The sequence below is a fragment of the Polyodon spathula genome, chromosome 10 (assembly GCF_017654505.1).
Source record: "Polyodon spathula isolate WHYD16114869_AA chromosome 10, ASM1765450v1, whole genome shotgun sequence".
NCBI classification, from domain to species: Eukaryota; Metazoa; Chordata; class Actinopteri; order Acipenseriformes; family Polyodontidae; genus Polyodon; species Polyodon spathula.
In genome coordinates this window covers 2,597,645-2,624,330 of record NC_054543.1, presented here as the reverse complement: position 1 = coordinate 2,624,330, position 26,686 = coordinate 2,597,645, and the positions used below count along the sequence as shown (strand labels likewise).

Here is a 26,686-nt window from a genome sequence, read left to right as displayed (position 1 = left end):
AAAAACTGGATGCAATTAAGGACATGTTATACCATTAGGGGAGTACAGGTGTAACTGACAGCTTATGGTTTAGCCTAATTGATTATTAGACTAGAACCCTTAATACTGCAACATAAAGCTTTGTTGTAGAGCCTCTATATGTGTGTTTAATTTGCATACAAGCACATGCTCTCTCTTGAAAGGCGTAGGATGAATGCTGTACAATATAAGTGTAATGATAACAATTGATGTGTTTACATGAGCATAAGAATTCCGATATCAAAAGTCATATAAACAGAGTTTTCGGAAAATGTATCGGAATATTCTGAAAGTCAGTTTTTGTTAAACAACACCCAAAAATTTTCGATTAAATTCCAAAAACTTACAGAATGTATATCATGTAAATACACTTTTGGGAAAACTTATTCCAATAGTATACTGTACATGTGCAAACTTTTAGAAAACAGAGAAAATATTAATAATCTGTAGTCAGTCTGCATGCATCCATTTATGTAATTAGGGATAAAGTAATACTTTTGTTAAAGTCTGTATGTATTTGTTAATAGCCCATACTGAAGCAACACATATTTTCCAGCTTTAAAATGAAATGATAATTTAAAATAATGTCTGCAAAAGAAACTGGTAATATAGAACAGGATGAGCTGTTGGAAAAGCTTATTGCACATTGTGGGGAATCTGAATAGATGTATAGGATAGTAATCTTTGATTTTAAGACCTGGCACTTCGATAAAGCACTGTATTGGATTGGTCTCCATTCTATCGCAGAAATGTCCGGTCTTCAAATCATACTAAGGCTATTAAGGCTACAAAGGCTACTACAATACTTTGCATGCAACAGTATCCTGTGTTTTCCAAAAACTTCAATGCATGTATACAGTTGAATTCTAATTAGATTTTCTATCGTTAATCATGTAAACACAGAAAAGTGACGTTTAAGAAAATCAGTTTTCTGATTCAGTTTCGGAAAACATTAGTGTTCGGAAAACACTTGGTCATGTAAATGTACTGAGTGACAGGTAAAAACAAATGTGATAATCAGACTTTGTGTTACAGCATGCCATACCGATAGTGACTACAAATGCTGCTGTTTTAGTACTCCTCATGTTTTGGAGTATTCTTATTGTTTTCTTTGTTTTTAGAAGCTGTTATAGTTTGAATTAAAGAAGTATTGGCACTGCAATGCTGTTCCAAAGATCTTTCTACCGCACTGCACCTGCCTTCAAACACACTTCCACAGTATTTATTTATCTATTAATTTATTTTACTTGGTAATTCATTCGGCATTGAGACTAGACTAAAAAGTTCCTGTTTCTTTTGTTTAAAATTGTTTATTTTTTTCACATTCTGAATGCTTTGTAGGTAAATTGCGTCTCAATTTTGCAGGTTTGAGAATTCTATTTGACAAAACCTCATGACAAATAATACAGACTACACATATATCTTATAATAACATATCACATGGTTAAAGCTATTTGTTGTGTTACTTAGTAATATTAGTAGCACAACGTGTGATTGTGCAGAAACAGTTTTTTGCATGAATTGCATCCCAGTAACCGGATTTTGGGAGTTGTTTACAAACCACCTGGAGTTTACTCATGGACCACAGCTTGGGAACTACTTCTACAACCTATTATGCTTGATAACAGGGGTGGCCAAAGTGGAACCTTTCAGCCCTGGTCTTTGTTCCAAAATTGTTTAATTGAACTGATTAAACATCCATTCAGACCATGAAATAGTTAATTATATCAATGTACCTGTTAAACCTGTGGTGGCACGGCCCTCCGTGACAGGGATTGGACACCCTTTCCCTGTAACCAGGAATTCATTGCAAATCAAAGCTGTGAAACAGTGCCGTTATTGTCATTGTAATACTCAACTCTTTAAAAGGGGCTGCATTCTGCTACCACAGAATCATTACAAGATAAAAACTGAATCTTCCACTTTAGAGTTGGACTGTGAGCTAAAAACCTTAAGAAATTGCTATAGATATTCAAAAGCCTTGCATTAAGAGAGCAAAGAATTTATAGTGTCGATACAGAGGAGAGGCTCTGAGGACTGGTGAGATTAATGCATCAAAGATAATGGTTGTGGTGATAACTACATCTACATGACAATGAATCTTGATGTCTTTGTGCATCTTTCAGCTTAGTAAATTAATTTAGCCCATATGGCAAGCCTTCACATGTTTTGCAGGTCATGCAAAGGTTAAGGAATTTGCATTTTAGAGTCCAATGTAAAATATATAGATTAAAAAAAATAAATAAAAAAAAAATAATAATTGTTATATAATTCTGTAAAGTAATGCATACACAAATAACCTTAGCTGTCCAAGTGTGTGAATTTCATGTTGGATTTCAAACCCCCCAAACTGACACTAAGTTTTGGGCCTGACGTCATAAACCTTGAATGAATATAATTGGGAGGTAGTTCAGGGTCATATATGTCTGATGCTATACCCTGCTAATTGACTTTAGTATGTTTACACAATGTGAAATGGAGCCAGTGGAACAGAAGTCTTACACTGACAGGATGACATCAGAATGCCAAAGGCAAGGGATACCAGTCATACTCTGCTGGTGCAAGCCATGATGCATTTGTTTCACAGGCCTCATGGCATTTCATTTTGTAGGATAGACACTTTGCTCTCATTAAAATGCTTTCTAGAATAGTACAATCGCTTTAAATGGTCACTGCATTTTGGATCACAGCAGCTGCTTCATATACTCATTAAAAGATAAATTTGATTTTTTTTTCTGTTATTTACAGGCGAAATACGCACACCAATTACATTTTGCACTGTTATGAGTGGGGGGGGTTCAACTGTTTAACTGTTTTAGCAAGTGGCCCTTTTTTAAAGATACAAAACCCTGCTAAGAGGACATTACCATCGGGTATTTGATACTGTACAGACAAGGTAAACCACCACGGCAATGCTTGATAATAAGGTTTTATAGACAATGCCTGATAATCAGGTTTTATAGAGCTTAGAAAACAGTAATCCAAGCCTTTATGGTAACACTTTACATTACGTGTCTCTAATTACTGTGTATTTACATAAAAGTTACATTGCGAGTACATGTCTACTTATACATAGTTACAATGTTATTATGCACAGTTACAATGTACTTAACGTGTAAAAATTTTTGCACTATATATGTAAGTACACAATTGTATCAGAAAAGAGTTAGGGTTAAAGTTATGGCTAGGTTTAGAATTAGGGTTAGCTATTTTGTGCAAAACAAATTACACATTAAGTACATTGTAACTATGCATAATAACATTGTAACTATGTGTAAGTACACATGTATTTACTAAGTGCTGTGTAAGTGCACAGTAATCAGAGACACAATGTAAAGTGTTGCTGCCTTTACTGATACAATTTTGCATTTTTCATTTGCAGATTAAATTTTCCTTTTCAATATTTAGCTCTACTTTCATTTAGACAAAAGTGTTAGGATTAGGATTTTGAGTGTTGGAGTATAATTGACATGACATGTTTTAAGCTATGTGCTCAAACATCTTAGGAAAATGAGAGACAGACAAAAAACAGACGAAAAGATGTGTATAGATGTACTTTTGTTCTAAGGACTCTTCCATGCTCCTGAAATTCTAACCTCTTTCATCCTTTCAAGTCATGCCCGGAGGGTGCTTAGAGGTCAATTCCTTATGGAAATGAATGTGTTCCTTTACGTTGTGTGTATTTTATTTACCATACAAATTGATTGCACCTTTAAAAGGTTCAATACAAATGTCTCCCTCCAGCCAGGCTTATCCTACATTCGCTCCAAAAACAATGTATGTTCTCACGCATCACTGACTTTGTGATCAATATTCTAGCAGTGAGAAGATGTGTAAGGAAGCACATGCCAACCCTTGTTTATGAAAGGAAATGTAACTGAGACAGTGTGTTTTCATGTTTATAGCATGCTGCAGAATGCCGATCTTTACCTCAAACTGGAACGGACCACATAGAGTCCACAAGGTTCTGGTGCTGGATTGTTTAGTTGTTTTTGTACATAGTGGCTAAGTTTTTTATTATTTTTTATTTTTTTATTTTAACCACACCCATGTTTGGATTAAATCTCTGTTGTTTTCATCAGGATAAGAAGAAAACCTGCTTAATCAATCGATGATAAATAATAATAACAATACTACTACTACCACCAAAAATAATAATAATAATAATAAAAATAATAATAATTGGCATAAAACGGCCAATGCAACTCAATGTATTTTCCACTTCTTATTGCACTATTACAATTGGTGCAGGTTAGGGTTATGTTAAAAGTTAGGGTTCGTGGGTGAGGATTTGGTTTAGCATTAGAGTTAGGGTTAGGGATAGGGTTATATCAAGTAAAAAAAAAATCACACATTCACTAAATGTAGCTGTAACTTACACATAAAGCAGTGAGCCTAACGTGCACCATAAATCTAAATGTACTGTCCAATTTACTAACACAGAATGCATTCATTTACATGCACATGTATTTACTAACTAACCGCTTTGTAAATACACATTCATTAGAGGCATCTACAATAAAGTGTTACCTAGACCCTGCTATGGTAATGTAAATGTTGTTCCTTTTTTCCCTCATTTAACTTTATAAATAAAGACACTGCTTTAAAATCAATGTAATCGTTGCTTTTAATCACAATATTCTCATCATCAATAGTTGATTAAAATCATATCTAATATTGTAATGGCCTGATGTATTCAGGCTGCTTGTGGTGCCAGTTCATTTTTAAAATAACATTTCTAAAGACACAGGATAACAGCCCTTCATTAAAATAAATAAACAAATACATCTACAAACAAAAACAAAAACAGAACATTTAGGAGTTGAATTATCCTTTGTCTTCAAACCTTCAAAGCAGTAACCAATGCATTTCTAGTTCTGGTAGTGAGTTAACGACATTTTAAAGTGTTAAATAATATCTATACCACTCTCGTTGCTTGATAACCTATAAGATAAAAATCATATCTAATAACAGAGTATGAAAAACATGTCATACAGCACTGACTAGCGCACCATTAGTTTGAACGTATTTCCTTTCCAGTGAAGTTTCCCCAACTACTGCCTATTTATGAGAACTCTTAGAGGTTCCTACAGTAGGTTACAGTTAATCGGAACATCTTTCTACATATATATATATAAATGTGTTGCATCTCTGCTGACATACCCCTCCTCTGAGCTTCACTTTCATGTACAGTATTTGCGCTGATGTCACATGTTATTTTAACATATTGTACCTAAAAGCTTGGAATCATATACCCTGTGTAGCTAATGGTGCTCCCCATATTGAATTATATTAGATGGAACACTGACCATAAGAACATCATTTTGCTATATTTCTTCTTTACTATTATTGAGTACATTATACTGTAAAGGAGGGTGTTCCATTCTTGTGCAGGGAAGGAAATTGTTGAGACCAAACGGTGACCGCAGATGAGAGGATTTTTAACTTTCTGTACCATACTTTGTTTGGGATGATTTTGCCCGTGTGCTGGCCTTGGGCCTAATCCTTTTGGAGCAAAAATGAAACGGAAGGAAGCGGCGGCTCTGATTTTAGTCTGTAAACTCTTGGGATGAGCTGCTTTGTCAATATATTGTCTCTTTATGTGCAGTGTGGAATAAAATACCCAGCAAGTTCTCCAGATGGTGGATTTGTATGCATTGTAATACATGTGTTTCCATACAAGATTGCAACTGCTAAAGTCACGTTTATTTCCACAACACAGTGAATCCCACTGTAAATGTTTGTTAAACAAATAATAGGAATGGAATGGAATGTGTAAACTCAGAGTAGTGATGTTTGAGCAGTTAATGAATGAGTTTTAAAATAAGAATTTCAACCAACCCTAATGCTCTACAGCTGCCACTGAATAATGACAGTTAAACAGCTGATGTTTTTTTTTTTTTTCATTTTGCGTTGGTTGGGTGGTATTTCAGAATTCAAATTACGCGCTGCTTTTGTCAGACCTTGTTTCTGCAGATTTGGAGGCTCCAAATGCTTGCAAAGGGAAATTTAATTATTTCAGAAACATGTGGCAGCTTTATTACTTCTTTTCACATGTAAACCAGGAGTCTTGAACATTGCTTGTTTTCCCCAAAGAGCAGACATTTTCATTGACGGCATTTACATGTACAAGTCATGACAGTTTTCCTCACAATGTTTTTGCCATACTCCGAGAACCAGTGACTGCTGGTCGGCAGCTGTGGTAGAAGTGCCAGGGAAGTGCCAGGTGCAGAATCCGCTTAAAACACACACACACATGAAACATGGATGTCTTGTAATATTATAAACATTCAAACAAAAGTCTTTATTTAAAGCAATACAGTACATTTATGTTGTTTGTTAACTATATCCATTACTTATTGCACAATATGTCAATTGATGCAAACAGTTCATTCCAGTTCTGTGCGGTGGAAGAAAAGGTGGAGCTCTGTTGTTCCTGGGACATCTTAAAAGAATTATAGAAGGAAAATACTACTACTACTACTACTACTAATAATAATAATAATAATAATAATAATAATAATAATAATAATAATAATAATAATAACATGAGGCTAAAAGTTTAGTTAGTTGTGCTTAACAACATGTATTTATACAAACATTAATAAGAGGCTATACGAGAGGGTTACATTTGCAGCGTCTTTTGCGTTCTTTCTTGTGTGTGTGTGTGTGTGTGTGTGTGTGTGTGTGTGTGTCAGTGTGTGTGTGTGTGTGTGTGTGTGTGTGTGTGTGTGTGTGTGTGTGTGTGTGTGTGTGTGTGTGTGTATTCGGTTTGGTACGGCTTTGCTGCGGAAGAACGTGAGAATCATCCAGTTAAATGGGATCTTGACTCCTGAAATCTCGTGAGGCACCAGCACGATTCCTGCTCTCGTTTACATGGGGTTTGACAGCTATCGTGAGAAAATGAATGACTCTGCCCTTACAGTCGCACTGAACAAAAGACGTTCTTTTGTCACACAGTCATGACTGTTGAGTCGATTTTCTCGTGCATGTAAACCCAGCTACTGTCTGTTAACAGATTAAAACACATACTGTGTTTTGTACACCATTTACAGTAAAAAAAAACTTTAATTTGTCAAGTGCATTTTCCTTAAACAATATATTTAAATTAGGCAAATGAGATACAGCTTTAATTTCAAGACTTGATGAACATTCGTATAGTAAATATCAATGAGCCCAGAAATTTCACGCAATCCAGCTCATTTGAAATTTTAAATGATGACTTGATTAGCAACAAGCCTTACTTCATGGCATTTTCAGTTAACAAATGCTACTAGTAGTTGTAATGCAGATCCCTTGTGTAGTCGACTGTATAAAAAGAGGTTTTGCCTTAATTAGTGACATTGAGAGGTAGAGAAATATGCTGTATCACTGAAAGTGGCTTAACACAAGGAACTTTTCAAAAGGTTGTATGGAGCCTTCCAGCAATCTAAATGCCACAACTGAAACGGATCTTAGTTAAAAGTTAAAAATAAAATTGTTTTCTTTTTTAAAACGGGTCATTGGAATACTGTTTGACAGTTCATTTGCTAGAAATTGCTAAGATCCAAGAATGTAATAGGCATGGTGACAGAAAGACACCTCTTTTTCTGTTAAAAGGTTGTCCTCTTAGGACAGCATGTGGGAAAGCATGGTTGTTTTTTGTGGTAAAAACCGCGAAACATCATTTTCAACTACTGTCAATTTTGTACCAGAAACAAGCAATAAGTTTGAAATGTAATTTAAACAGTGAAACCTTGAACCTCAATAAACACTTTGAACACATTTCAAGAGGTAGATGAATAACAGTTACAATAATGCAATTCTGCCTAACCTCATTCTCATGTGTGAACTCCCCTCAATAGGTGACAACCACCTCTCGGCCAACTCTGGGAGGGGGGGGAGGGGGTTCTAAAAATACAGATTAAAAGGACCATTCTGAAGGGTTAAGCTGGAGTCTGAATGATAATGTCACTTTTAATATATGTTTATAAAATATTTGTAATATTTGCTTTCTAGTCTTGGGGGCCTTAATGCATCTTAGCTCTGTATAAAATAAAAAGGATTTGCCCAGTAATAAGAGTGGTGTGCATGTACTAAATACACAATACCTATTTCTACAGGAAGTTAATATAAACATATAGAGGTGATTGTATAATACAATAATAATTTTGCATTTAGAATCCATTTCCCAGAGTTATGGTACTTGCTAGCCGGTTTGGAACAATACAAACTATTTGTAATACATAGAAAAAAAATTTTAATATAGATATATATATATATATATATATATATATATATATATATATATATATATATATATATATATATATATATATATATATATATTTTTTTTCAAATTATTGGCTTCAACAATTATTCAAGTTAATAAAGTCAAAGTTTTAATTACCTGGTTGAATATATGGACACCATGCTTTAGAAAGCGACGCTGAAATTATGCACAAAATTCTCTGTAGTGATTAGAATCTGCATAGAAAAATACAAGAATAAACCACTGCAAACTCTAATAGGCTAATGTGTTTTTCTTTTTTTAAAAAGTGCAGTAGGCTAATATTGGTAATGTTAAGCTGATCTACTCTGCAACACCCTATTGTACTACCAATGTCCTTAGAGAATAATAAACTGTTGATACTGTACTTACATTTAATAATCAGGCACAGTTTTAAAAATAGCTGTCCAATGTTGTCTTCTTTTTACGATTCGCCAACTCCAAATGTAAATCCCTCTCAATTTTCCGAGCAGCTTCTTAGTCGTTTTCAAAGCCACGATTCTGGCATATCCTACTAAAAGTGTTCACTGCCTGCAGCTGTTCTTTCACTGAAAGTTCTGGTGCAATATCCTCTTCTGTTTCTTCCACTTCTTCCACCTGTGGGTGCCTGTCAGCTGTTACTGCCTCCAAAAGTTTTGCATCTGTGAGCTCACCTGCCATCTCCTCCTGACTGTCAAACTCCACCATGGCCTCAAACTCCTCTGCTGTGAGGTTGTCAGGAATGGCAGCATCGGCAAAGCGCATCAACATCAATCTGCTCCTCGCTGTCTGTGGCAGATACAAACCCTCCCTTTCTGAAGCAGTTGGAAACAGTCTCGGGGAGAACAACAATGATGTGTGAATTGAGACAAGAGCAGTAGTAGCCTTTTAAGTTTTTAATGACCTCCATGTCCATCGTTGCATGACAGAGGTCGTGTTCGGTGAAAGAAACTGCAACACAATGTGAGACAGTTCAATGTTGTATGGATGAGCTGGGCAGTTGTCACTTAATAGGCAAGATTCGCTCCCTGTTCCAATTTTTCAGCCACTCTATAAACAGTGAACTTCTCATCCAGGAATTTCAAGATTTCCTGTAGATCACAGGAAGGTGGGAGTGATCTTTTAGAAAACAACGAGGGCTTTTACTTTTTACGAACACGAAAAACTGTTTGCACAGCACATCAATGTAATTGCTTTTTTACCTCCTGTAAACACTTCCCACCTCAAACCAAACCCCCTGTCTGTAAAGCCCCAGTAGAACAGAGTGGTTTTGTCAGCATTAAAGATGTTACATGGCTGGAACTCGTGTAAAGTCAGAGGTAAGGTGTTTCCCGTCGTGTTCTTTACGTTGAATCACATTGTGGCAGGTTTTCCAACAACTGGGCCACCTTGACTGATTGAACTCCTTTCCCCACTCTATTGCTAGTTGAGTCGCTCTCTATTTCAGAACGGCTCCTGCAGTGCGAGCACCTTGCGTTCGTTTCTGACAGTACCAGAGCCATAAATCATCTGCCTCCTTTCTGTCTCGCTGGTGCTTACGGCCTCGGTTTGTGCTGTTTTCATACTCTCTCGTAATGTTGTCACTTATCTTTAGAATACGGCAAACAATGGATTTTGAAATGTCAGACTTTTTCGCTACGTGCACTTGCTGAGCTCCCAGAATCTGAACTTTGTCGGTTATAGACAGGTCTACACATTTGGAAGCCATTAGGCCTACATATAAACAATCAGAGGTTATAAAAGTATAGAGTGTCCCTGTCTACTAAATAGTGTGTAGGCTCTCTGCAATTTTAATGATACAGGGGTGAATTCAGTAGGTTATGATGTTATTACGTAGACAGGGAAGCTGAAATGTGTGCTCGTTTTGCATTCCCGCTCATTCTGTAACCATGGAAACTTTTGAAAATGTTGTCATTAAGCGGCATGCCGGTATTAATATCCAAAATCTTTTAGCATTAAAGTCTATGACATTGGGATTGGAAAGTTTTTTTTTTATATCAGGTTTGCAAATAAGCAGCATTTACTGTGTGTGTGTGTATATATAAATATAATGTTGTTATTTCTTTATTTTTTTAATTATGTATATTTTTTGTATCTCATCTACAAATATTTCTCAGAAAATTATGATAGAACACAAGACGTTGCTTCAAAAAGATAGTTGATTGCATCGATCACAAATGTTGCTATTTTAAACTCTTTTTTTGGCAAATGTTTAAATATATACATACTCTTGTCAGATCAGCTTTTTTTTCAAAATGAATGCAATTTTCATAATGCACCTATTGATTTTATTAAAAGCTTTATGGCTAAGAGATTGAAAGGCATATGATTACGAGACTGGCTGTTAGTGATAGATAATTAGGGTGGCATGAATAAGCCAGTTAATGCAGACTTGAAATTGCATGTCAGTCAAAGTGCTGGGGTATGGACTTTGCTAGACTGCTGCCTATCATGGGCTCATGTGTACATAACCAGCTTTATTTAGCATGAGAGACCCTGTAAACAGTAGCACCTGCATACGATCACAAGCACCACGCAGGGTGATGGGTAAGGTACTGTATAACACAGCCCATGAATGGGACTATTGTGTAACCTCTGTGTATTAAGGACTATCAGTGGGGCTGAGAAACACTTACCTTTCTGAACAGTAGTTTTTGTATCTTCAGTAAGCTTTAGTAATCTGTGTATATAGAAGAATACATACCCAGCGTGGAAACCCACATTATGAATATGTTTAACAAGATGTGTCTTGAGGTTCATGCCAATTATAACCTGATCTACAAAACGGCTTATTAATACAGCATAACCTTATCTGTAGACATAGTTCTCAGTGGATAGCATTGTGTATGTGTGTGTATGTGTGTGTGTGTGTGTGTGTGTGTGCGCGCGCGCGCACTGCATAATACCATTCTAAACCGAAATTAATAATCTGTTATTGTCCTTCTTTTTTTTTTGGGGGGGGGGGTTCTCACTGATTATGATGTATGGGTGGCAGACAGCAGAAAACTAGATAACTTTCTTCATGACAGCAAAGAAGTTTGGAATTTAGGATGTCACAATTGTGACAAATAGTATCAGGTTGTAAGGTAACTCAGTAACACAATCTGTCATTGTTGAGTGTGATGAGCAACATGGTACAATCTGAGAAGAAGTAGGACGCTGTTGTGATAAATTATTTTTACAAAAAAGAAATTATAGGGGAAAAAGTAAGATATATTACTTTCGAAACACAAACACAACCTTGAACCCTAAAGGCCCTCCAGGACTGGAATCGGGCACCCCCAGTTAATTGATTAACTTGAAAACTAATATTAACCATCTTTGGGCTTCATATTTGTACAAAATGTGTCAAAATTAGATCATCTACACCTACTTTGAGAAGGCTTATATTTTATTATGGATTTTCTTCAAACGCAATAGTAAACAATTGTGTACCTAATTCAGCAACTGCACAAAGGCTTATCCATAATCGATCATTACCCCCTTTATAAATCCAGACCCTGCTCCCCTTAAAAATGAGTTTAACATCTATAGGAGGTGCTGTCTAGCAGGCATGGTTAGCAGGAAAGCATATTTAAAAACCTGCTTTTGCTTTTTCAATAAGACTGCAGGTCATTAAACTCTTGTGTCTGGATTTTCAATTTGCATCCTTGAAAGCCCATTAAAAGACTGTGCATCAAGATGCTCATTGTTGCCAAAAAAAAATGTTATTGGAATAAGTTTGCCGGTGAGGTACAAACAAAAGTAATTTAATTGAGGACAGTTTTGTATACATTCTGTGAGTCACAAATGCAAATTGCTGATGTGTGGAAAGTGAATTGACAGTGTTTGAATGCTCCTGTCTGGAGGGTTATTCAAAGTTTGTGTAAGCACTCTTGCAATGAATAGCAATACCACCTATGACAATGGATGGCACAGGATAAGTGACTTATGGTCACTAATCAGTATCTTGGGTTCGAACACTGATAAACAACACGCATTTAAAATAATCACATTTTTAATTAATGTGCTTACAGTTTTATTAATTTACTTTAAGATTTTTCAATCATTTCAAATATTTGTAACTTTTTGTTACTAAAAAATAATAAGAAATCAACACTACTGAGCTAAGCTTAGTAATAATTGCTTCCAATGCAAAACATGGACTTTTAATTTGAATAGAAATTAAATGACTAAGGGACCAAAACTCACAAATCAGTTTAATAGCTCCAGTTGGGAATTGGGTTGCCTGCAAACATTTCACATGTCTAAATTGCTTATATTGTTTCTCCTGCTTCAGTTATACAGTTCTATAGATTTTGGGAGGAAATGGCAGCTGGTACATGAGAATGTCAACCCCAACAGATTCTACTGGTAAGTCTTGAATTACATTTGAACAGATTCTACTTTTGTGCATTTAATTTTTTTAAATCAAAAGGCAAAGCTTTGTTGACAGAATTTACAGGGTGCAGTCCTACAGTACTGTACACAAACAAAGTGTTTACTGATGGGAGGGTGCTGATGGATTAAAGCCACACAACTGTGTGTGTGTGTGAATTTTGACAGCCAAAGACATTAGCATCACAGGGAAATGGCATTTAAAAAATAACGGTGCTCAAAATCCTGGCAGCTCTTGGAAAGGGCCCTGTAGCTTTGCTCCTTATCAATTCATGTTAGTAGAAGAAGAAGCATTTATAAAGTAGAAGCTATTTAATGTGTGTTTCTGGTTCATGTGCCACCTCCTGTAGTTTAATATACAGAAGGCTTTGCATTCAGGAAGCTGACTAATTCACTGATATATGTTATTTGAAGCCATTTATGGACTAAAAACTGAATTTCTCCAATGGCAGTTTCATGTGGTATGCTCCCGTTGCATAGAACGGCACAGTTACAGGGAAGCCCTGTAGTCTGTAATCATGAATGCTTCACATTTAGGGCAGCCAATCATTGACAAGGTTTGAATACTAGCTTCCTGTGTTCAGAAACCAGCAAGAGGGGGTGGGCAACCCGTCAGAGGAACAGTTGAGTCATTTTGTAGACAGAAGAGATAATCTACACATTTTTAAAGGTAATATACATGATGTATGGTGCTGATATGGTGCAGTGCCCTCCACATACATATTCTGTATTGTTAAAAAGTGGAACACTACAGCACTATATACTTGCGTATAGTCTTTATGTTGGCACAATAATAAATGTGCTTTCCAGTATGCTACCATCTTCTTCTTGCTCTAGGCTTTTAGTATGTTAAATGCACTTTTAATGTTTTTACCAAGGTCTCCTGGGTCATGGACCCTCAGGATTCCATTACAGATTATGACATCATCCCTGGCGAGAGGTTAACTCTTTATCAGACTTTATAGAAGTGGCTCAATGCATTGTGCCTAAGTGCGTCAATTCTTCATTATTCCAGTGGCTGGAGTTCAACTCCCTGTGACTGCTAGAGAATTGCAGGCACTTAATTTAGGGTGACTAAAGTCACCCTCTTGGAGAAATATATTTAATTTATTATATTTCTCTTTGGAAATCCCAAGTTCAAGGGAAAAAATAAACATCGTCAATAATGAATAAAGGACATTGAAAAGCCCATCATTGTGTTCTATGGAGATATGTACCTGTTACTTTCTACTAACCCATTATTGCTCATGAAGTAGGAGCAGATGCACTCAGCTGTATGTGATCGATATGTTTCTAAAGTGAGGGGACATCTCTGAGCTACATTCAAGCAAAATACCTACAGACCTCAACAAATAAAGACATTCCCATTGACATCACCTGCAGCTTAAGCAAATCTTAAAATGAATATGTAACTGCCCTATGGAGTAAAGTATTGTACGTACAGGGGAGGCTTTTTACCTTTTTCTGTTTTGCTTGTTCCATTGATGTCAGGTTATATCACTTCATTGTTTTAGATGTGTTCCATGATTTTTTCAGGATTGCTTCAGCATTATGCAACAGTGCATGTTCTTTCTAATAAAGAACAGATACTGTAAGTGTCTTTGTTCTGACTGAGGCTTTTCTGTACTACACTAGTAATCTATTGAAGTATCATGATAGCATATCAGTACGACTGCATCGGGACCATTGTGCAATTTGTGTCCGAAATCTATTGTGTTTTCATTGCTGATACATACATACATACATACATATGTTGTAGGTTTAATATGAACCAACTAACCAGAAAATGTCAAGCTATATAAGACAGTTATTGCTGATTGCTTGCTGTTTATTAGAAAACCCTGAAGATCACACAGATTGGAAGATTACTGTATACTGTATATGTATATGTTTAATCTTCCACTGTTTTTTTTTTATGCTTCTATAAATAATGATCCCAGCAACTGTTTTCAAGGCATGTAAAGAAAGAAGTGAAACTGAGAAAATCAAAATTGAGCGTCTTATAAAGTGATACACTCATGAAAATATAAATGAAACAAATCCGGTGAATGAGTACTTCATGGAACAACACAAAATTGGGTGCACGAAATACCATGAATAAAAGAAAAACAGCAAAATGTAGGGTTGCTTTGTTTGCCACAATTTATTAAAAAATAAATGCTTCAACAAAATTACAGTCCAACCCCCCCCCCTCCGCCCCTCCACGCAAAGTGTCTGTGTAATGAGAATCTATGATACACTGCTGCCAGGTGGGAGGTATAGATTACATTTAACCAAGAACAGCTAGAAAGTCAAGTGTTTGCAGATATGTTCAAGTGGACACAAATAAAGTTGTCAATTACCGGGGCTGAGTTCCCCAAAGGCTATTTGCCTTATTGTTTGTTCTCCTTCTCTTCCATCTCAGGTCAGTAATCGGCTTAGACAAGGAATCAGATCTCATACACATGGAGGCACGGACTGCGGATGGGCGTGAGTAATTCTAAAATGCTTTATTCTCCCATCACAATGCAAGAGAGGTCAGAGAGGGAAACTAAAAATCCATTCTGCATGAACTGTGTCCCAAGGGTATGGCACTGGATAAAACATCTATCTGATAAATGTACTGCTTGATTGTTGATTAATATGGTCCCTTTCTTAAACTCCCTTATGCTATATACTGAAGTGTCAATATGACTAAGGAGTATGTCAGTACCATCAAGGTCTGTACAGTATGTCATATGCAAGGCTGTCCAAGTCAAAAATAATTGGCTACATATTAACAGTGTCCATTCTATTAGCTTCTGTTCAGTCTGATTATACTCAACTATGACCAGGTTCACGTATGTCAATTGATTATTCAAAAAGAATTTCTATAGCTTTAGCATTAAAATTTCAATCTTTGACTATCAGATGGTGTAATGTACTTAATACAAATTGGGGAAACAATGACCCTAATGGATAAGTAGTGTTAGATATATACGTACAGTATTGGAATTTTGCAAGATTAAAATGATGCTAAACAAAACAGAATGCTTAAAGAAAAAAAAAGTTTTAAAATGTAACACTAACCCTGGAATGCAGCATCCATGCAAATTATAAATCCAGGGGGAAATGATCTCACTCCTTAAGACGTGCCCTTTTTCAAACAAGTAAAGTAAATACTGGCTGCAGGTGAAAAAGCAGAGCTGTCAAAACAGCTTAGTGTCACGCCAGAGGGGCCAGCAACCTTTGTCATAATTTCCCACTTTCTGCATGCAAGAAGAAAGGAGCAGGAGGGCTAGACTCCCTTACTCCCGGGAGAATGATGGTGCTCTATTAGAATGCATTGTACCTTTGGACCTGTGTTTTTTCTGGCAGATGTTGTCCACAAAGTAGCTCAAATGCCTCTGGATCCCTATCCTTCAAGTCTTGAGGCATGATGTCTTTAAGCAAATTAATGAGATGCAAACTTAAGAGACAAAAAAGCAATGTTGTTAGAGCTAGTTCCCCTCTGGATACAACTATACCATCCAAGACAATGCACCATGTAACTCACTATGTTAGTATTAAAATAAATAAATAATACAATGAATACGCAGAACAGCATCATTTAACCGTAGGTTTGAGATCTTTTATAAAATAATAATTATGAAACAACTGTTGAGCAATGCGGATCACTAAAATGTGATTAGGCACTGTTATAGTTAGTCAGCTGGGTTTCTGTCCATTTATTGTGTGTGTTTCTCCCACTTGTTACCTTTAGAGAATAAGCATCTTCCAAAGTTTTAGTGACTTTGCTAGGGAGACTTTATTCAGAAATTTCAAAGCAGGCTGCAAACCATTTTTAGCCAAAAGACCAGCTCAACATTAAACAAGATAACATATTCATTCTAGCTGACAGGATTTTTTAAAGAGATTTGGCTACCCTTATAACATCTAAGCAGTGAAATCCCAGCCCTTGAACCTCCACGCTTGAAGAGCTTGTTAAATCTGATAATAGAGGTTGTTCTTTTGACCTCTTGTTCTCTGCCCAAAAAGAAAAGGATGAGCAGAACACTCAATATTTCTTTAGTCCTCCTTGTGATGTTATCTCATTAGATAAAACAAAGAAATCATCTGCAATTTAAGGAGATGTCTTAAAAAATACAACATGTTGTTACTCTAGTTACAAAACTACAGCTGGTCTAGAAAAAGGAAACAAAGTTTGATTTTGTATGTATAATTTTCATCTGATCTTTAGATAAAATCACAAATGTTAAAAATGCTTTGTAATGTTAGTAGTTGAAAATCCCTTGTGCTAGAACTGTGCAAGCCTCCACATCATATTTGTTAACTTTCTCAAAAACATTTTTCTCATTATAGCAGATTTGATTAGCATTGAAAGCAAAACAGTGACACAGAAATGACAAAGGAACAATATGGTAATTCTGGTAAATCAGTTCTAAAAAGTGCACATTTTATTAAAAAAAAAACACTTCTAAAGTGCACATTTTATTAAGAAAAACACTTCTAAAGTGCACATTTTATTTTGATTTATGTGCTTCCCTTTTTATAATTTTTTTGAAAAGTTCTCATTTTATTGGATTATAATGAATCTACCAAATTCAGCAATGGTCAGATTGAATTTAAGACACTGTGAACAGCTGTAATTAGAGAACAACTCCATCCTATAACTTTATTCCATGAGCTGAGGGATCAGCAGTTGTCTCTTTGGGCTTTAGAGGTACAGTATGGTTGCAAGACTTGACTTCATCAGGGAGCTGTCCAAGGTTCTCAACCTTTGTCTTTAAATAAAGATATGGGGATTGATCCATGAACAACCTCTTTTTCCCATATATTCCATATGGTTACATTTTGGGGAAAGCCATGTATTGAGAACATTTCTAATTGCCTGTAGTTGTTTCTTTTTCTTTTTTTTTTTTTTAAACAGATACTCGATACGTTACCTGCAGGATTCAAGCCTGTTCTGAGCTGGACAGAAACCATCCTTTCCCTGGATACATTGACACCAGTTCCCTCGTGGTTCAGGATGAGTATATGTTCATTCAGGTATTGAACTTGAGCAGAGTTACAAATATAAGCAACGTGGGCGAGGAAGCAGAGCTTACTCACATCTGAAAGCCTGGGCTTGAATCTAGCGCAGGTAAAAAAAAATAAAAAATACAAAAATGTGTATAAACAAATAATATTGTCGTGGAAGAGTTACTGCAGACTCAAAGAGGTATAGCGGCTCATCTCTGCACTGTAAGTGCATATACACAGAACACTATTACATTAATTACATTCTGGGTATATGTCATCACTGTCTATCATAAGCACATTTTAACTGCCAGTCTTTACTTATATACCAAACAGATACATTATTCACACAAGTTCACAGCTGGCAGCTGGTGCAATGCTATTAAACACTTCCTTAGGAGAAATACTGAACCATTATTATTGAATTACACAAAATAATCCCAGTCTAACTCTGTCTGTGCAGACCAATCAAAATAACGTTGCATTGTAAACCTCAGATTCTCTGCTTGCTTGGTATTCTTTTTTTTTAGCTTATTGTGCAAGGCTAGATTGCTGACAGGCCTTCTTTTCAGAGAACTGAGAGATTGAGTTTTTAATGTGAATAAAACACAATAGTGTTCTACTTATTATTTTATCTAATTTCTGTAATTAATATCTACCTATTCTTCATTTTACAATTCTTCTTATTCTAAGAGCCTTTAATACCTTTTTGGTATTTTTCCCAGAACACAATACTGAGTTATATTAATGCATGCCAAAGTAACTTAAACGTCTTTTCAAGAAATCAGTTTTTATGTGGTGCTAGCCTTGGCGATCACCATTTTAAAAGCCATTATGGTATGTAAAATAAAGAATACATCTCACCCAGACATTCTGCATTGGTAGTAAATGAATGGAAACTGTTATGTTATGTTACTGAAAGGAGGATCTGTCTGTAATCACATATGCAATAAAAATGTTCCTATAGAGAGCCCTTTGCCTATGCCTCTTTGCCGTTTATTTGTTTGGTCCTCCTCCTCCCTTGCCTCCACCTTACAGCATGCCTTGTCCAGGGTGCCTCTTGTCACTTACCCTGCCGCTGGCAATAACTGTCAATAATCATTACATCACAGTCAGCCACAACATGGGGGGGCAGTAGCCAAAGTTCCACTAATCCTGTCCCTGGATAACTGTTATTAATCAATAACCATTACATCACAGTCAGTCAGTACATGGGGAGGGGGAACGTGTCCCAGAGTGCCACTTTACCTCCCTGCTGACAATAGCGGTCATCAAGCAATAATTATTTTATCTCACAGTCAGCCAGCACACAAGCAGCTTTAGAGCTCCAATGGACAAAGCCACAGACCAAAAAGTATATAATGTTTCTCTTAGTCCTCTTGTCAAATCCAGTAAAGAATTGGTCAAATCAGTCTTTGGTGGATATCTCTTTTCTGAATTATAACATTGGGTACAATTGCACTTGAGGACTAGTTGCTCATTGAAATCTTGAGATGTTTTTAAATTTGGCACTACCAAGATATAACATATAATAAATGTGTCAATAAATGACCCACCTTTATTAATTATATATGTATTCATCTTTTGCACTTGCTAGATACAGTAGGTAATTATACACACAATTGCAAACCTGTTTTTTTTTTACTTGTTAATGCATAACCATCAGCTTCAAGTCCTGTATTTAGGTTAGATTTTTGTAGATAAACTGACAACAAGAAACATTTCTTCCCAAATGGGCCTCAACCCGAACTAGAATTACTAAAACTCTGGACCATGTGGTTGTATTACATTGGGTCACAGCTGAAAGATTCTTGTAAGAAAAATCAATCATCACAATTTATTTTTAAGTTCAGCTGTCTCTGGTTCTCATTGATTTTTATCTTCTGCACTCGATTGTAGACAGAGTTATTGTGGAAGATTATGTGGCATTAAACACAGCAGCCTTCTATTCCTCTCATGTTATTGAGCAATACATTAATAGCACATGAAGAAACAGCTACTCAGACATAAAATGATGAACCTCTTTTATCTGAATGTTCCAAAGCCGGTGACTTGATGTAGTTCTACTTTGTGGATTTAGCATTTAAATAAGGGAGAGAATAAAGGAAATGAAAGTAAATGTGTCCCTATTGATGACTAGAAGAAAACACCTTGTGTATGGTGAAAGAACAAATAGAGCTGTGTGCTAATGATTTTAGTAATTGTGGCAGATGTGAACCCTAAATCCCGTGGACTCTATTCACCAGCACGGTAAGATTTTCTGTGTCAATAATGGTACTGTTCTTCCAATGAAACTCTTTGAATAGGGTTAAAGAGTTACTTTGACAAAGAAGAAGAAATGCTGACTCCAGTGTCCTGCAAAAGTCTTCCACTTGAAATCCTGTATTTCTGTTCCATATGACTGGATAAAAATGAATATGCGTGTGGACAGTAATTCATATTACTTAATATTTGACAAGGAAATAAAAAGTTCAGTACCTCTTCCTGTTGGTGAATATGTACACTGAATTCAACACATTCATCTTTATATACTGAATAACACCATGGAACTGTACTGTCAGATACACGAATTCAAGATTACAGTTGCTATTAATAATCATTTGGTTCATCCAGTCGCCTCTTGATCTTTCTATACATGATCCAACCTTGCCAACTCTTTTTATTTGTAGGTTACAACAGGTGGGAGAGCTACTTACTATGTGTCCTATCGGAGAGAGACTTTTGTTCAAATCAAATTACCGAAATACGCACTGCCAAAGGTAACGACAATGTTAAATTGTATTTATTGGTTCATTCTCACTATTCTGTTTTAACACTGCTATGAGCAATAACATAAATCATTCTGTAACTGCAAAAACTTACTTTTTCTAGTAAAGGTTACTGCAACACTAATCGTTAATTTATATTTAAAAACAAATAAACAAAAAAAAAACTTAATGTCAGCCAACAATGATCTGGTTTTGTTAACAATTTGCTTAACAATGTTGCTTTGGTGATGCTAGCTTTGGTATTTCATTGAATTGTATTCTGCACTGCCCCAGTATCTTGATGCTCAAGTAGTTCGAATACACTGGTTAAGTGGTTGCTTGTTTTGTCTGTTTTCCAGTAGTGTAGTACACACTGCTCTTGACTTTAAACCAGTTGATTCAATTGATAGCTCACGCCTTCCTTTGACAGGACATGCACATTATCAGTACGAATGAGAACCAGGTGTTTGCGGCTGTGCAGGAGTGGTACCAGAATGACACCTATAACCTGTACATATCAGAGACCCGAGGGATCTACTTCACTCTTGCATTGGAGCATGTAAAGACCAGCAGAGGACTGGAGGGGAACATCATGATTGACCTCTATGAGGTATGTGTTCACAGCCATCTATCTGACAATGCTGTACAAAAAGTGGCTCATATAGTCGACTCTGCTCAGGGCTGAACCCCGGGGCAGGGGGGGGGGGGGGGGGGGGGGGGGGGGGGGCAATGTGGATTGATTACCACGGTGCACAAATTCAAATGTAAGTTATATATATTTAGATATAGATAATAACAAGTGAAGATTATCACCGTCGTGGACATCATAAAAGAATTGTAATACATAATTTCTGTGTTTTTTTTTTGTATGGAAAGCCATGTTTGTTATGTAGTTTTCGGCTTTTAAATGCTTTGTTGAAGAAGCTAATCTGATGTGACCTTTTTTAAAATCAATCTGATACTATCTTATTATATATAAAAATATTAGAGGTGCAAACCACACACATAATCAATAATGACCACAATTCAAATGTAAAATAAATAAATACATATCAAATTCTGATATATGTTCCTTCCAAATGCCAAGGAAGGAAACAAATAAAAAAAAGATTATTAGAAACAACAAATAGTGATAGATTAGTTGTGGCATTTGGCAAAATGAGTACTTTCCTTATTGATCTCTCTGCTCTAATGATAGAACAGTTTTCTCTCCAGGTAGCTTCTGAGGTACCAGGGTCTCTCAGCATTTTTAACAGCCTAACCTTTGCACAGCAACTCTCTTCTTTCTTTGCTGCCTATATAATGTATATGTATATGTATATTGTGATATAGTGTCCCCCTGTCGTCTAGTGCCGGAAGGCACCTCTGACACAACATTAATGTCTTGTTGCTTTCGAAATCATTCCAGAGGCTCAAGATACTGTTAAATACCCGTAGCACACTTTTATTTACATTATTTACATAAGTAAATAGCAAGGGTTCTGTCACTTTAAAAACAACAAGTTTTACACTTGTGTAAAACAAAACAAAACACAAACATAAACCTAACCCTTTTTCTGGTCCTAAACTCACTCTCAAGAGTCTGACCTTCAGACACTATCAAACAAAACTTCCTTTATAAAGGGGAAAGGCTATTCCTTTTTTCGCCAAAATTGTACAAGAGTATTTTCATTATTCTGTTTACTTACACTATTTAGTTTTAGCAGCAACTGCTCTTACAATCTCCATTCTTCTCTCCTCTAACAATCTGAAAGCCTCAGTTTGTGTACAGACTGGAATCAAGTGCAGCTGATTCCAATTACCAATTAAGGTGGCTAGGTGATTGAGCTGCTAATCTGCTCAATCACCTCAGCCACCTTGCCCATACTTCTTCAGGTAAACCCTGGCTTCAGCTGCCATTACCAAAGATGGAGTGTATACTCCCTATGCCCAGGGTCCTAATACCTGCCAATAGGTAGGGAACATACGTTGATGTTAAACTTACTTTCACCCTATATATATATAATGCATCTTAAAGAGCCAGCTGCCCTTATATATATTTAACTGTGTCAATTTTTCCTAGGTAGCAGGGATAAAAGGATTGTTCATTGCGAACAAGAAGCTTGAAGGCCAAGTGAAGACCTACATCACATACAATAAAGGGAGGGACTGGCGTTTGCTGAAGGCACCTGCCACAGACCTGAGGGGAAACCCCATCCGTTGTATTCTGGTGAGCACCTTTTTCTAAGCTATTGTACATATTAGCTTCAGCTGTAGTCCCTGACCTTCTTTTCCCAAAGCCTATCTCAGTTGTTACAACCCATTCAGGATACTCTTGGCTTGACCATGAGTCCCAGTACTATGTTAATGTTGGGCAACAGAACAGTGCTGTACTGTTGAAGTGTTGTCTCAAGCAGACAGCTTGGAACATCATGTCCTAATACATCATATTTACAGTATATCCATCTATTTAAAACCCTCTTTATTACATTTGATTTTACAATAAATCCTGTAGAGGATGAATTTGCATTTAGCCTTATCTGAGTGCAGTATAGCGTGCTTAAAGTATTGATGGGACATTAAAGTTGCATTTACCAATATATATGCTAAAAAAAAATCAGGACTGAAAGGGTTAAGGGAGGAGATCTTCTAGCAAATAAAGGTTATGATGCAATGTTTTTAAATGGGCAGCCATGGCAACCTGCCTGTCTAGTTCTTTCTCCTGTTAACCTTCATGCCAACCCATTTAGAGGCTTCTCCCTTTAGACCCCTTCTTTCAGTTGTTCATTTTTCCCTTTTAAAAGCTTTTCATTGATATTGTGTGTAATGGATGACAATTAGAAAAATCATTTAGAATGGTTAGTAGCACAAAACCAATCCAATTGAGGAGACAACTGGAGCTGGGAAAGAAGAACTAAAGGTCAGATGTAATCGTACATTTATTTGACTATAATTAGAGGTGAGGTTTTTTTTTTTTTAAAGGAAGAAGTTCAGTACTATTATCCAGCAAAGTCTTGGACAGATCAACAGCGTTTTACCTTTCCTGGGGTCTCGACACATATAATGGTCTTGTGAAGGTGTTCAACAGCCTGGAAAAAGCTATTAGGAATGCAACATTTAGTTTAGGTATCTGTTATGAGGGATTATTAATAATAGCAATAAATAAATAAATAAAACAGCTCAAGTGTTTAGTAACTGTATATTATAATTGCAAAAGCAAAGCAGTCCCATACAATTGAGACAGGCATATAAAGACAGACAGGCATCAAAACACAAACAAACCTGAAAAGACAGGCAGACAGACTATATCCGTTATAAGTGATTATGAACAATAGCAACAAAACAAAGGTGTACAATAATAGTCTTATTATTTTTAATCATATTCTATAATTGTTAATAGCATAATAATTAATATATTGTTTATAATCGGATACCTAAACTAAACTTTTACCATGTCGTGATGTTTAACAGCCTTCCCTTAGTTTATTGTCAGGGCTCCACTACTTTGTCACATAGGTATTGCTTTTAGTATTGTTTATTAAAGAAAACATAAGTGTAGATTTAAATGTCAGTAACTTCCTTCACTGTACAAATAGAACAGCACAACCTACAGGGTTTGATATGAAACAATAGCTAACACGGAATGTAACAGCATAATTGACGTGGCTTTTTGGAGTTTGTTCTTTTTAATTGAATATTGCTGTACAATATTTGAAATGAGTGCCTTTAGTCTTTAAATACTATGAAAAGTGTACTTTACAAAACGGGTTTCAGTGTTGCTTGTATGGACCCCATGTGGTGGAATATAAATATATTCTTTTTTTTTTGTTTTCCATAGCCATTTTGTTCCCTGCATCTACACTTGCAGGTTTCAGAGAATCCATACACTTCTGGAAGCATCTCAAGCAAGGCGTCTGCTCCTGGGATTATAGTGGCAACAGGTAACTGACCTGTTCTTATACTGTCTCTTCCCTCCCTTAGCTGATTATGGTTTTTTTTTTTACTATTTCTAAAGAAACAACCCTTAATTTGTTCAGTCGAACATTTAAATTTTTTTACGAAGTGCTCTTTTATTTTTAAAGTGAGCTTACTGATACATTTTACAAGACAGCTGGCTTTGTCAAGGTTTTGATGGGCTCCCTAAAGGTTAAAGCATCATGTTATTCCTGGAAAATGGATAAACGCCACAGTATATACACTCATATGTATCATATTAAATTTGTAAAAAGGTAGTTATGAGAACCTTTGTATTACACTGTGTAGAAATGTATAACTAATTAACATAGGAATGGCAATGCTTTTTTTTTTTTTTAAAACGAAAGTTCCCTTTAGATAGCATTATTTAGCAATGCCTGAGCAGCTGCTTAATCGACCATGTCTTTGAAATGGTGAGATGAGTCAGGGGTGCTGTAGCTTCAGCTGAGATTCTCATTTAATAAACTGGTTCAGAGTCATTCTGACAAAATGAATCACACAAATCTGTCGGCATAAACACATAATATTCACACAGTCACCGGCTGGCAGACCACAAAGTATTCACAACCTTTGACTGCTCGGGCATTTGTTTTCCTTTTCAATGTCACATTTTACACATCCTGATTTAGTTGCTGGAAACAAACACACAAAAACTAGAATTCAAAATAAAATCATTGCGTGACTAGAAATTGATTCTGATAAAGTGATTGTGAAATTAACTTAACTCTCCGTTTCCACTATTCAGTGTTAAAGTACATCAAAATTGGACCTGTAATGCCTGTCAATCTTTGTTTTAACCAGTCAAGAGGTGAATTAGCACTAGCCCGCAAAACTGTAACCCAGATCCCGTTTTTACTAAGGTCAATGTGATTTATATGCTGTACAGTAATCTGCATATCATCGATCCCCCTCTTCAATATTATCTATGCTCACCACCTCTCCTCTTAAGATAAATCCTACAGAAAGACAAAACACACCGGAATCAGAATATTACAAACATTTTGAACACTGTCACAATAAACAGATAGACAGAATTTAGTGGGAAAAAAAACAAACAGATTTAATGTGAATAATATAAATTGGTCATGAATGCAAATAAAGCGTGTTTAATTACCACCATTTATCACAGTGCTCAATTTAAATGCACAAACTTTCATATGTGAGAAATGAGACCCGTCTCATAGATGACAGTGATATACTATATTAACTCTACAGACACATATGAAAGAGCTATGTGCAGATCAAACACTCATGTGTTGTGGATGTCTTTAATAAACCACCAGTTGATTGTATTCACAGTGTGCCAGTTCTGTTTTAAAGGTTTTAGGACTAGAAAAAACATGTCAATGTGTGAATATAGGCTGTTATAGATCCTGTTCCTTATTAGATACATTGTTTTGTTTGAATGGCTACTACAATATTTTATTATAGTGACTCTTAATGAGAATAGTCTTCCCCCTTGCGTTTGTGCTAATAATTAATTCCACATAACTAAACAGAATGTTTATCATTGTTCCTTAATGAACCTCAAAATAAAAACATTTGTAAACTCATTTCTGGGTGTTTTGCCGTTTGGGGTTTAATAAAAGCTAGACATTTGCATCCTAAATATATCGTTACAATTTTTTTATTCAATTCCTGGAACAGGAAAGTGTTTTTATCTTGTACATGTTCAGAATATAGAGTTTTTTCTTTTATCATTTCAAAATTGTTTAATTCTCATCTGTCAGACAAAAGGATAGTGGATCTGGGATCTGGTGCAATCCCTGAGTGTGTGTGTGTGTGTGTATATATTGTGTGTGTGTTTTTCTACAGGTAATATAGGCGCTGAGCTTACGTTCAGCGATGTTGGAATGTTCATATCCACTGATGCGGGGAACAGCTGGAGACAGGTGAGATTGGGGTCACTGTAAGTACTGTTTTTTTTTTTATCACTATAAGAAGTTGAGATCTTTCTGGAATGAGGATCTGTAACCTTGGAAATAGGTAATAATCAACAGTGTGATAAAAAAATATAGTTAGGAGTTTTTTTCATACTTGACAATTGCACATCGTTTTTTTTTTTCTCTGAAACTTAATGACATTATTATTATTATTATTATTATTATTATTATTATTATTATTATTATTATTATTATTATTATTATTATATTATTATTATTTTTATTTATTTTTATTTATGTATTTATTGATTTATTTATTAAATACTTACAAATACTGAAGTTGTGGCGCACTTAGATGTTGACATTTTACATCATAAAAAGAACATAATGAGTAAACTGGCTGGTAATGTATGCTGTGGTTCTTGAAGACATGTTTTAATGTATTTAAGTTTTGTACAGGACAGTAGCAAGCTGTTTGAGTC

General features: G+C 35.8%; 1 protein-coding gene across 3 annotated transcripts in view; it reads left to right on the top strand.

The window, feature by feature from the left end:
* Positions 1–26,686, top strand: part of LOC121322289 (VPS10 domain-containing receptor SorCS3-like) — a 131,537-nt gene that overhangs the window by 74,977 nt on the left and 29,874 nt on the right. For all 3 annotated transcript variants that reach the window (XM_041262059.1, XM_041262058.1, XM_041262061.1), the window contains exons 5-12: positions 12,546–12,619; positions 15,048–15,112; positions 17,532–17,650; positions 20,290–20,379; positions 20,798–20,977; positions 22,430–22,576; positions 24,185–24,287; positions 26,137–26,213. In XM_041262059.1, coding sequence (XP_041117993.1) covers positions 12,546–12,619; positions 15,048–15,112; positions 17,532–17,650; positions 20,290–20,379; positions 20,798–20,977; positions 22,430–22,576; positions 24,185–24,287; positions 26,137–26,213 — 855 coding nt within the window. The remainder of the gene's footprint in view (positions 1–12,545; positions 12,620–15,047; positions 15,113–17,531; positions 17,651–20,289; positions 20,380–20,797; positions 20,978–22,429; positions 22,577–24,184; positions 24,288–26,136; positions 26,214–26,686) is intronic.